At 44.6% G+C, this 11528-nt stretch overlaps 1 protein-coding gene across 1 annotated transcript; it reads right to left on the bottom strand.

Moving 5' to 3' along the window:
• Positions 1–814: 814 nt before the first annotated feature.
• On the bottom strand, positions 815–10965 carry PICK1 (protein interacting with PRKCA 1). The gene is made up of 12 exons (XM_009289970.1): positions 10873–10965; positions 9980–10091; positions 9364–9492; positions 9174–9240; positions 7770–7859; positions 7279–7332; positions 7117–7179; positions 6636–6769; positions 5748–5840; positions 4668–4718; positions 3027–3171; positions 815–2763 (listed from the first exon to the last, which is right to left on the bottom strand). The coding sequence occupies exons 1-12, from the start codon at positions 10911–10913 to the stop codon at positions 2519–2521; spliced, it is 1224 nt and encodes a 407-aa protein (XP_009288245.1). The 5' UTR covers positions 10914–10965; the 3' UTR covers positions 815–2518.
• Between the last annotated feature and the right edge of the window lie 563 nt (positions 10966–11528).

The following is an 11528-nucleotide window of genomic DNA, read 5'->3' as shown; positions in this document are numbered from 1 at the left end:
ACCCCCCCCCCAAACCCCCGTCCCCCAGGCCGGCTTTTCCTTATTCACCAATACCCCCCCAAGAAGCAGCTCACAACTTCCCAGCGGTCTAAGGTCCACAGCGTGAAAACAACTGCCCTTGTCAGCACCAGGCAGGTCACTAGAACAAGGTCCCCTCTGTTTCCTTGTCACCAGTCAACATTTCCCACTAAGCCTCCCGCTCTTCGATCTTTTCACAAAAGCACATAAAAGCCCTTAGGGTACAAGATCTTGCTACAGATGGTGCTGTAAGATACCCAGACCTCTTCCTTCCCCTCCACCAGCCAGGTTGCAAAAAAACCTGGCTACGCAGCCTTCCGCTTTGCGTTGTTGGCTTTCAGGCAGGCTCCGCTGAAGCATTTTCTCCGTTCCTCTTAACTGCTCCCTATTTTGGCACAACAAACAGCTCTGAAAGAGGATCAGGGACTTAAGCATCAGCTCAAGCTTGTGATGCAATAGCTGAGCTGTGTGGAGAAGCTGGCCCTGAAGGATGCCACCAGGCAGGATTGAGGCAACTGGCGGCTTTACAAGGCTGGTGTTCCCCTGGGAAGCTGGTATTACGTAGAGGACTGGCCTTGCTACAGCATTTATAAGCCGCCTCCTCTGGAAACCTGTGCTGCAGTGACCACTGCAGCTTGGCATGGAGATTATCCACCAGTACGAGCAAGAAAAAGAATGGCCAGCACATGACACCCATCTTCCCATCATTATATTTTAAGATTAAAACCAATGGAGGATGAGCAAACAAATCTGTCAAGAAAACCCATGAAGGACAGGAAACGAAATGTCACATTTTTCTTTATTAGAGACAACAGTCAGTATATCAGCGTTCATTTAAATCTTCCAGAGCAGCCTGACCATGGATGGCTTTTTTCCAGGCACCCACAGAGATGACGAAGCTCCAAAAACAAATCAAAGAGAAAAAACAAAACAAACATCTCGATCATAAATTAATGCCCTTAAATAACTTCTCTCACTACCACTAGAATGTAATGACAGAGAAGTCAAAACCCTTGCCTCCGAGAGGCACACCACTCCCGGCAGTTGTGCTGCCCGCTAAATGAGAAAGTGCCAGCTGCATCTGGGATCAGCCCACAAGGGCGGAGGGAGAAGAGAAAAGGAAGGAGGAAAGAAGCAGCCTCACTTACCTTGGTTTTCCTTTCCCTCCTTCCCTTGCGCTGGGGAATGGGATGTTAGCTACTGCTGGCCCAGAGGCAGCACAAAATGGCTGTGCAGAGAGGAGAGCGGGGGGGTGGTAGGAGTGGTACGCCATTCACGGACGGCACTCAAAATCTCAAAGTCCCTGCCTAGAGGCCATGTCTTCCTCTCTCCACAAGGCTTCCTCTCTCTCCTCTCTAGTTTAAGGATGGGATACCCCCTTTACGGTTCTAAGGTGGGTCCTGCTGGCACCTGCACAAGGAAAGAGTGCACAGGACTGGCTGCACACCCTCAAGAAGCACGTTTGGTTATTGTCCATCGCAAGGAGCCGTAAGAGAGGAGGACGACGGAAAGGAAATGCACGCAGCTTTGCTGTTATTCCCAGGAACCTGTCTGCCTCAGACAAGTACGTTCACCTCGGCACCTCTGCCGAATAGGAGGGCTCCTTCCTGAGCTGGGTCCCTCCTTCCCGCAGGGAAAGGCAGAGCCACATCCTGCAGGATTCTGGGGTGTAGCTATGGAGTGTGCAGACAGTGCCAGCTGTGCAGGAGCTCAGCAACTGTGAAGATGATGGTAGCCAGGGGAAGAGACTTCCAAATCTTTGCGGCAGGGTTGCAGCAGCTCAGTGTGCCAGGCAACTACTTCCACCAGCCCCTGCTTCGAGAGCTTCCCCCAGCCCCTTGGATGGGGGGGTGATCAGATCACATGTACCACCACCAGCTCTAGGCATCAGTTCGGACTTGCTCCTATTTCTTAAAAACAGTGGTGCTGAGAGCGGTGGGAGTGATCATGCTACAAAAATCAGCCCTGCAGCTCATGGGGACAGGTGGAAGAGGCAGAGGAAGCTTAAAACAGGCTTAAAACAGAGAATGGGAAGCTTGAAGACAGTGAGCAGTGGGGCGAAGAAAACAATGCTGGTGCTAACACTTTCCCATAGCACAAGGGGAGGACAGAAGGGGCTGTTCTTGCCATTCGTAATCATCTCCAGATGTTTAACTGGCTTCCATGTGCCAGAGGGGAGTGGTGCATCCAACACACTCGGCAGTGTCCTGTCTGTACACAGAGTCACATGGCGGTGTGGTAGGGCATTTTCCTCCCCACACCTCAGTACCCGAGTTAGGCAGCAGAAGTCTCTGGAGGAAAAAGGAATATCCGGGCAAACAAGCAAGGGAAGAGAGAGGAAAGCAGAGGCTGGTCCCAATCCAACCAGCCACCCCCACCCAAAGCAGAGGAGGAATCCCAGGCTGGACATACACAGAAAGTCACGGAGGATGAATCGCCATGTGAAATACATGTTTTTATAACAGTCTGCAAAGTCTTTCCTCTGGCCGTGCCGGCACACTCAGGCATCATCAATGAGCTTTTCACCATTTGCATCCTCCTTCCCGCTACCCTCTCTCTCGCTTCCTCCTTCTTCTTCTTCTGCCCCGTCCGTGTATATGTCCTTCTGCCCATAGTTGAGAGTAGTGCGGGCAAGGTCCACCTCAATGGGAAAGACATCTGCATCTCGGAGCACGGCATAGCAGTCATCGTAGTACTTGGACATCGTGGAGACAAAACGCTGGAGCTGGAACACGATGTCTTGCACTGTAGTGGAGACAAGTTGGGAACAAATCAGGCAAACCCCCCTTCACAAGCAGAGCATGAAGGCTGTGATCAAGCCTCCCTCGCCAGTAATAGTTAGTCTCCTACGCATTAACCCCTTTTGGCCTCTGAGGGTGGATGTCTCGGGCACAGCCACAGAAGGGTTCTTCAGCAAAGACTTCTGAGCTGAGGTGAAGGAGGAACATGAAGGCCAAAGCCATGTCTGCCTGACCCCTTCAGGTGCTGGACATGGCAGTGGTACTCACCATGTTTCTGGTCCAGGAGCTCTATTTTCTCTAGCACGTCCTTCCTCATCTTGGCAAAGCGCGTGCGAGCCTCCTGCCGGCAACGTAGGATAAGGCGGTATTCATAGTTCCCAGTGCTGACCCGGTAGAGGGGTTCACCCAGAGCCTGCCAGAAACACGGCGCCATTTTAGAGACTCCTACAACAGTGCTTGTACACAGAGTTTGCCTACCGATGCGGACTCACAATGACCTTGGGTTATTACAGCCCTCTCAAGCTCACTGGAACTGCAGTCAGGAAGCATGAAACATGAGGAACATTGAGCCACGTCAACAAACTGGCAGTCGATGGGGCCATTTTGAAGGCCAAATACACGCCAACCATGGTAAAGAAAAGCATCACTACTAAGCAAAGACAGAAGGACAGGCACCTTTCAACCCAGCATGGAGAAGTGGAATGGCTTCTTATCTGAACTATTAAGACAGGCACTATGAACAACAAGTCTATGGTCTGAGGGATATATTAGTTTATATCAAACACACAAAAAATTCTGCCCTCCTCTGCAAGCTTCGCCCTGTGTGGATTGCGTAACATATTATACATCTACACAGGGAACCCTGTGGTATCTACAACCATCCAGACACAACGCTGGAAGCCAGTAGGGAGGGACCTGTACGTTGTTCCACAAAATAATTTTGACAGAAAGGGGTTAGATCTGTCAGCAAAACAGCATTCTTCTCTTGCACCTGTAAACATAACATACATAAAAATCCGTGTTAGGGACTATGGCTTGGTAATGCACGCTGCACGTGCCGAAACCCAAAGATGTTACTCTGCTGGGCAAGACTAGGATTCTCTCCTTCCCATTTAGCGGGAAAGATATAATTAAATGTTATGTCAGGAAAGTTTTATTCCTTCCTGGCACTGGGAATTGGGCATTCCAAAAATTCAAATCCCCGCTCTGAGATCAATACCTAGGATAAAACAAGATCTTACTTTTATGCAGGGAAACTGGGCATGTAGGGGACACCTACACTTAACATCTTAAACAGAGCTGTTAAGGATTAGCTGTAAAACTCTAAACCAGACAGCAAACTGTTACTGGAGAATGTTGACAGGTTTTGTTTTTTTTTTTTTTTAAGTCTTCTGATTTTAAATTACCTATTTTTAGGAAAAACCCTATTGTTCAGAGAGATCCTTTAATCAGTTTTCCTCAACTACAAATGCAGCTTTCTCATGCCTTTTGCTAGAGAAGCTAAACCTCCATCTCTCAGAAACAAGTCCAGAATTAATGATAAGCTGTACACTACACACAAATGGAATCTGTGAAGATAACACCTTAATCCTCCTTACACAAGTTAATATTACTTAAACACTGAGACAGGCAACCACTGAGCAAACAAGCTGCAGAGGAGATGTCTGGTCCCTCTACTATTCCACAGCACCAGTGATTCATGACAGTTATTGGCAGTGTTTCCTAGGTAGCATTTAAGGATCTCCAATTTCTAATACGTTAAGAAGAAATGCGTGTAATTCTTGGGATGTATTCACTAGTTTGGGTGCACACAGGCACACGGGCGCTTCTCCAATTACAAGGCAGTGTGCACAGGGAAGCTGCAGAAACAGAGTATGCAGTTGTCACTGCCACAGCACAGGTACTCACAATGCAGCTGTACTCTTCATCATCCATCTCTTTGACTTTCAGGCAGTAAGACTTTGCAGGATTTAAAAAAAAAAAAAAAAAAAAAAAAAAAAAAAAAAAAAAAAAAAAAAAAAAAAAAAAAAAAAAAAGCAAAAAAGGAAATATTAAGAATTAGAAGCAATTTCACAATCACCCACAGCCACAGGGTTGTACCATTTCAAGCCTTCCTTCAAGGCTGCAGCTAGGGACACAGGGGAAAGCACAGCGGGATCAGAGTATATTAAACATCCCAGGTGGAAAGAAAATCTATTTAGAGAAAGACGGGGAGAGAAAACGGTGGGGTAGAGAGAAGGTGCTTAATATTTATATTACAGGAGCAAATACTTTAGGCAAGTATAACCTAGTAAGAGAAAAATCCTGTGTTCATCTACTGTTTGGAAAAACACAGTACCAGAAAAGTATGAGGAGGGAATAAATAAAGAGGAAAAAAGATGAATTGTGGGAAGGGCTGATGTGGGAAGAGATGCTGCCATATTCACTTGCCTTAGGGCTGCAGCTCCAAATACTTCTCTCAACTGGTAAAAGGAAATAGATTCCTACAGTTATAAAACAGATGCACTTAACAACCCTACCCTTTTTGGGTGTAGAAAACAAGGGGTGAGTGGAATGGAGGAGGAAAAAAAAGTCATGGTCTAAATGAAAGCAAATATGACTTGACAGTTGTTTATTTTGGCTAAAGAAAGACTATCCAAAACTACCTGAAAAATATGGACTGGAGAGCTATTTAGAGGAGTTCAAGAGCATAAGTTGCATAGGAACTCTTTGCAAATAAATCAGAAAATTAATTCAGTCATGTAGAAAATGAGTCATCTGGATTCTGGGAGATCTTTCTTACCAGTGGGAACTATTAGGTTAAAAGCAGGTGTCTGAATCTGAGTAATCTGGCAGTAGACAAAGAACTGGCAAAAATAATGCATCCTCACGTGGACTGTGGAAGGATGGATGTATGATCATATAGGCTATATGTGCCTTTCAGGCTATGATTCTATGAAACTTAATTTCAACCAGCACTTAAAAAAAAAAAAAAAGTAAGCGGCTCACCAAATATTCAAACTTGACATCCAGGTATTTTTTGATAGTCAGCCTTGTGTCAGGAATGGCTTTATTCAGATACGTATTCAAGTCAGTAAGCATCTGCAAGGGAAACATCCTGTTGCTGAATGTAAGTCCAAAAAGCATGACTACAATTCATCAAGTGCAACCTTCTAACCAGCACAGGTCATGAGACTGCCTCGAGTTAACTGTTTTTTGAACTAGAGCATATTTGAAAGAAAATGTTTGATCTTGACTCAGAATTGCCATGGTTAGAGCACCCATTACTGTCACTGGCAAGCGGCTCCAGTGTTAGAAATGCATGCTTCACTTCTAGTCTGAATTCATCCTCTTTCGACTCATCTTGTTTCATTTTCAGTTGGTGCTGGAAACCGCTCTCCCTGATTCAAAGGCCCCAGTGTTGTCCATCCAACATGGCACTGAAAGTGGTGCCCAAATCAACATTTAATCCTCTCTTTGCTAAACTAAGTGGACAGACCCCCTGGAGGCTCTCACTTAAATAAATATATTGATTGAAATCCTTAAATTGTTCCTGGACTGCTTATCTAAACTCTTTTCGATTTAGTGATATCTTTTAATTGTGGGTACCAATATCAAGGAAAGGGCTCTAGGGACTACACTGATCCAACTACCCCCTCATCCCCAAAAGAAAAGGAGAGAAATATACTCATGTGCAAAAGTCAAAGGGACAAGATTGATATATTCAGTACGTTACCTCTTAGGTTCTTTACGAAGAGAGTTCCCCGAAGGAAAGCAGACAAAGACAGTTCTGCCCAAAATGAATGATTTATAAGACCACACCTTCAAAGACACGCTTCTATCTTTCTAGATTCCCCTCTTCTCCAGACCCTTTAGTCCTATGGTTAAATTCTTTACCGGCTTAATTGTTTTCAGAAGGTGAATCCCAAACTTCTCAATGTTGCGATGGGCATCAGCAAATTTCACAAAGGCTTCACTGGCAGCTGGTTGTGGCTCCCGTACACCAATGACAGAGAAAACGTCTCCAAATGCTGGATAAGGGTAATAAATACAAACAGGTGAAAGAAGAGGTTGACCCTGGAGAAGAATCTTGCCTCCAGTATTACAACTCCTTCCCATAACCTTGCAATTAGCTGGGGAATGATGCTACATATTCTCTAAAGACCAGAGGTTGGCAGGGCATTTCTTCAATGTCTCATGTGAAAGACAGGGCCTGTGTTAGCACCATGACCGCTAATGCCAGGAGAGCAGCCCTCCCCAGCTCATTTCTGCAACACTTAGTTTTCTTTGAGTGAGGGAATCACGCGTCTAAGTACTGACTAAAACTCCTGAAACTGGAGGTCAAAGATTTCTGCTCCCTTCACTCAAGGTTCTTTACCTCTGTGTGTCTGGGATAGCTCAAAGAAAGCCCTGAGAAGACTCTTGGTGTGCTCTGTCAAGCCTGTGATGGAAGCCAGAAAAAACATTTAAGTCATTTCACTGAAACATAACGGAGGCATCCTTCTCTCCCATCTGGTGTCTGACGGAAGACACAGTTTACCTTTGTATAACTCTGCGGTCCTCTCCAGTTCCTCTAGTCTCTTCACTAGTCCATCTAAATGGAAACAAGAATCAGAATACAGAATTACAACAGTCAAATCCATGACATGGTTAAGACTTGGACTGACTGGAAAAAACACCAGTTTCATATTTTTGGTTCAAATTTCTCTCACCTCTAAAGCCAGTCCCCTGGTCCAACATGGGAAGCTTTTAAAATAACTGCCAACTAGTTTTACAGTGTGGTGTCATCACCTATCAGCATTCAGTAAGTGGGTCCCCACTTTAAATTAATTTGACCTTAGCTAACATTTAAATGGCCCCAATGACAGGATATATCACTCAGGAAGGGCAGAGGCAATCACAACAGTGAGGTATAGCAGAAGAAAAGAATTATGAAGGAATAATGTGGACCATGCAAGTAACTATAAAAAGTTGGTAAGCACAAGAGGGTAAGTGCTCCCTTAAGAAAATGTCCTCCTGGACAATACTTACCATTGCAAAGTATGGCTCGGCTTAACCCCAGGGCATCCGCTGTCCCTGAGCTCATGTTCTCTACCAGTCGATGCTTTACCTTCTTCAATACTAAAGGCCAAAAGAGAGTTGCAAACCAGGATCAGGGTCATTTCTATGGGCGTGAAAAGCACACTAGCATACTTCACCACTTTCTCGGGCATTGAATAAACTGGCCAGCCCGAACTTAACTCACTATTGAGGTAGTGAGCAGAAAAAGAATACCATAGAAACCAGACGTTTGGTCCAGCCATGCATAGCACATCTTCTATTTTCTGTCTGTTCTGCTCTCACATCTTATATACTTCAATCCATAAAGCTGCAGCACTTCTTTTGGAAGACTATTCCAGTAAATCACTTTGCTATAAGCTACCTATCGTGATATTTGGAACTAAACTTTGCTTATGCTACTTGCTGTATTACTTCAACTGAAGTCAGGAGATGAGACTGAAAGCAAGACAAATAGGATTTAATGCTCAAAGTTATCCCTTCGCTTACTTTTGTCTTTTGGATCTTAGTTAAACCCTTTTGTCACCCCTTGATGGAATTCATTTCTGTCTTTGGTGGTCATATCCTGCAAATTACTAGAGACAATTATGCCCTCTTTGGAATCAGATGAATCACCTACATTTAGTTAGAGGCAAACTTGCAGGGGTGCCAAGTGCCTGCAGCTCCCAAGAACTCAGCTGGAGCCACAGTGTTCAACATCTCTGGAAAAATACCATATTCTCACCGCACTTCTGTTTCCCCAGAAATCCATCTCGGTCCTCACCATTTTCCTGAACCCCTGTCAATTCATTAGCACCTTAATCACCATGAAAAGAAATGAAAGCAAAAAGGATAGATTTTTTAGGAAAGTGAAAAAGGTAGACCATATAGTAGAGACAGCTGTGTAGGCTTAGTTCAAAACACACACTGTGTTTTAGAAATAAAGCCTCCCCTCTCTCCTATAAAATTTATGGTTGTACAAAACTCAGTGTAGATAGGTATCACTGTTCTCCAAGGTGAGAAACGGCAACCAGTTTTTTTCGATAGACGCATTTCTGTGTACAGCTGAAACTCTCAACAGATCAGCATAACTTACATGTATTAAAAATAAATAAATTAAATTATTATCTAGTTGAGTTTCATCATTCATGCTAAACACAGCACAGAAAAACAAGCCTCCCACAACAGCAGTCAAGCCTCAATTTGACTTTCAAGACTATTTCAAGAAGTCAGGGAAGGGTTTTTTTAAACCTGTAATTCTCTTTGACAGTATCCATCTGAAAATGACTGAGTTAAGAGGAAGAACAGAACCAGAATTTTACTTTGGTTTTAGCTGGGACCAATCTTTCACCCCTCCATGTCACTTTAACACTCTAGGGAGAAAGAAACCAGTCTTACCGATATCCAAAGACTTGCCCTGCTTTGGGTCGGCCTGAAGCTTGTTGTAGTGAATCGTCACTTCTCCCTGTGGAAACAGCAAATCCGAAACTGCTGTGCTGGAAGCAAGTAGCAGTGGCTTCCTTTACCAATGGGCAATAAACCGTAAACTACAACCCAGAATCTCCAGTGGCCCCCTCCTACCTCTCACCTTTACCATCTGTATCATCTTGGCCACCTCCACCTTGGTCTTCCCTTTGACGGACTTCCCATTCACTCCTGTGATTTCATCACCAGCTGCTACGGTGCCATCTAAGGCTGCTGGAGTGTTATCAAATACCTAGCGGAGAGGAGAAAGAGCACGGGTAGTCTGGAATCAAGAGGAAGAGAAAGGTGAATGCAGGGCTGAAGGACAAAAAAGGGACAATTACATTCCTCCTATTTAACTCAGTTGTATTTTGTTCATGTTGAAGTCGCAGTTTTTCCCCTTTCCTAACCAAGAGGTGGGCTGATCGTCTTGTTCTCTCAGGAAGTTCTTGCCTCCAGGACGTACCTCCTCAAGCGTAGGATTTCTTGATGTTGAGAATCTCACACCGTTCCCCTGTGAATTCTAACATGCTCTCCAAGGAGAAGGATAATTTCAGAAGTCTTAATTTAATTCTTCCACACCTATTAGGTACTAGGGTAAGGAAATCTTATTCACTGGAAAGTGAGATGATGTTTCCCACTTTGAGAAAAACAAATAGCATAGGACTCTCCACGCTTTCCATCTCTCAGGCCAACACTGTTTTACAAAGATGTTTTATTCTTCTTCCCCGAGTGCCCACCTGGACAATGTAGAGACAGGGGCAGTACTGTGCTCCTCCCCCAATGCTGATGCCAATCAGGTTCTGAGAGTCCTTCTTCAGGGTCACTGTCCCAGGTACAGTGGGGATCCCCCTAGAATGAGAAAGGGGGACTGAATAACTGAACACGATAGGCAGAGCTGCACGTGTGTGAAACAACTCTGGTATCTGAGTCGATACAAACTGAAAACATAATGGGCACAGCACATTTGAATTCATCGCATTATCTCCGCCACAGAATCTATCAGCACGGGCCAGCAGAAAGACCTTCTGGGCTAACTTTTTTGAGACTGCATGCAAGGATTCACGGTGGGAGAGACACCCTCATCCATTGCTAGGCACTGAGGAAACACTATCATGTTTTAGAGAGTGTTTCATCTGCTCTTAGTGCTGGCGTGAGAGGAAAACTTGCACAGAATAAATGAGATGCAAGACAAGTGCTCCATGCTAAATTAATTGCTAATCTCATCAAACCTTTTACTTGCTCAGGAAGTGCCAGTGTTCTCCTCCTTACAGACCTAAGGAGTCCAGAGTTTCTCTCCACTTCTTGCCTCTTATTATCTTTCCTCCATTATAAATAATTTTTCTCTGGCTAAGGTCACGAATTTACAGAAGATTTGTCAGTGCTGCTTTGCAACCAGAAATGCAGGGCAGTCATTGCAGAGCAACAGAAAGCGTTCTCCTTTGCTCACCAGCACAGCGATGCCTCATCCCCAGTCCCCAGACGGAGCAAGAAATCAGGACTGAACAGCAAGTCTGACTCTTCAGCACACAGCATCAGGAGCAGGTAAATTTATCCACTCCCATTAGGTCTTGGCTGCAAAGACTATTTCTATTGTTAGCAAAAAACAGGAAAAGACAAGCGGAATACTCACAGCTTATCTTCCTCAATGTCATAGTCCAAATCTGCAAACATTGTTTTGGTTAAGTGGAGCCTGTTCGTCTGAAACTGCTTAGTCCAAACTCCCTGGGAAGAAAGAACAGTATAAACCCCAATAAACCAGTGATCTCGATAGAAAACTGCAGAGAATCAACCTGTCACCCTTGCTGATCCCCTTCTTTTTTATTTGAACGTGACATCGTGGTCTCTGTTCTTGTATCAAAGATGAAAAACATGTCAAGTGTCTCTGATTCTCTGCTCTGAATGAGACAAGAGAAAGTCCTCCAGTCTGAACGCTGCGTGTTTCAAAACCCACACACGTGCAGTATTTCCAAAGCACAGAACAAAACGTGGTCCTTTCTGGAAGCTGCTTCTTCAGAGGCTCTACCTGGACCATGGCTGCTAAAGATATTTAGAGTTTTATCCCCTACATCCATTAAACATCTCCATTTTGTTCTTGACTTCATAGCAAGTGATGTCACTTTTTGATGTTCATCTCCTATCTCAGGAGGCTACGCAAAGCTTTTCGCAACTCGTTTTCACAAAAAGCCTCATTATTTCCCCATGCACAAGACCCCGTTTCATTTTCTATTTAATTTCGGACAGTAATCAGCAGACACGTTTTGGTTTTGCCCATCCTTCAGCAGCACC

Source organism: Aptenodytes forsteri, unplaced genomic scaffold (assembly GCF_000699145.1).
Source record: "Aptenodytes forsteri isolate BGI_AS27 unplaced genomic scaffold, ASM69914v1 Scaffold284, whole genome shotgun sequence".
Classification (NCBI taxonomy): domain Eukaryota; kingdom Metazoa; phylum Chordata; class Aves; order Sphenisciformes; family Spheniscidae; genus Aptenodytes; species Aptenodytes forsteri.
Note: the sequence above shows the minus strand (reverse complement) of the source record. Positions and strands in the feature narration are given on the sequence as shown.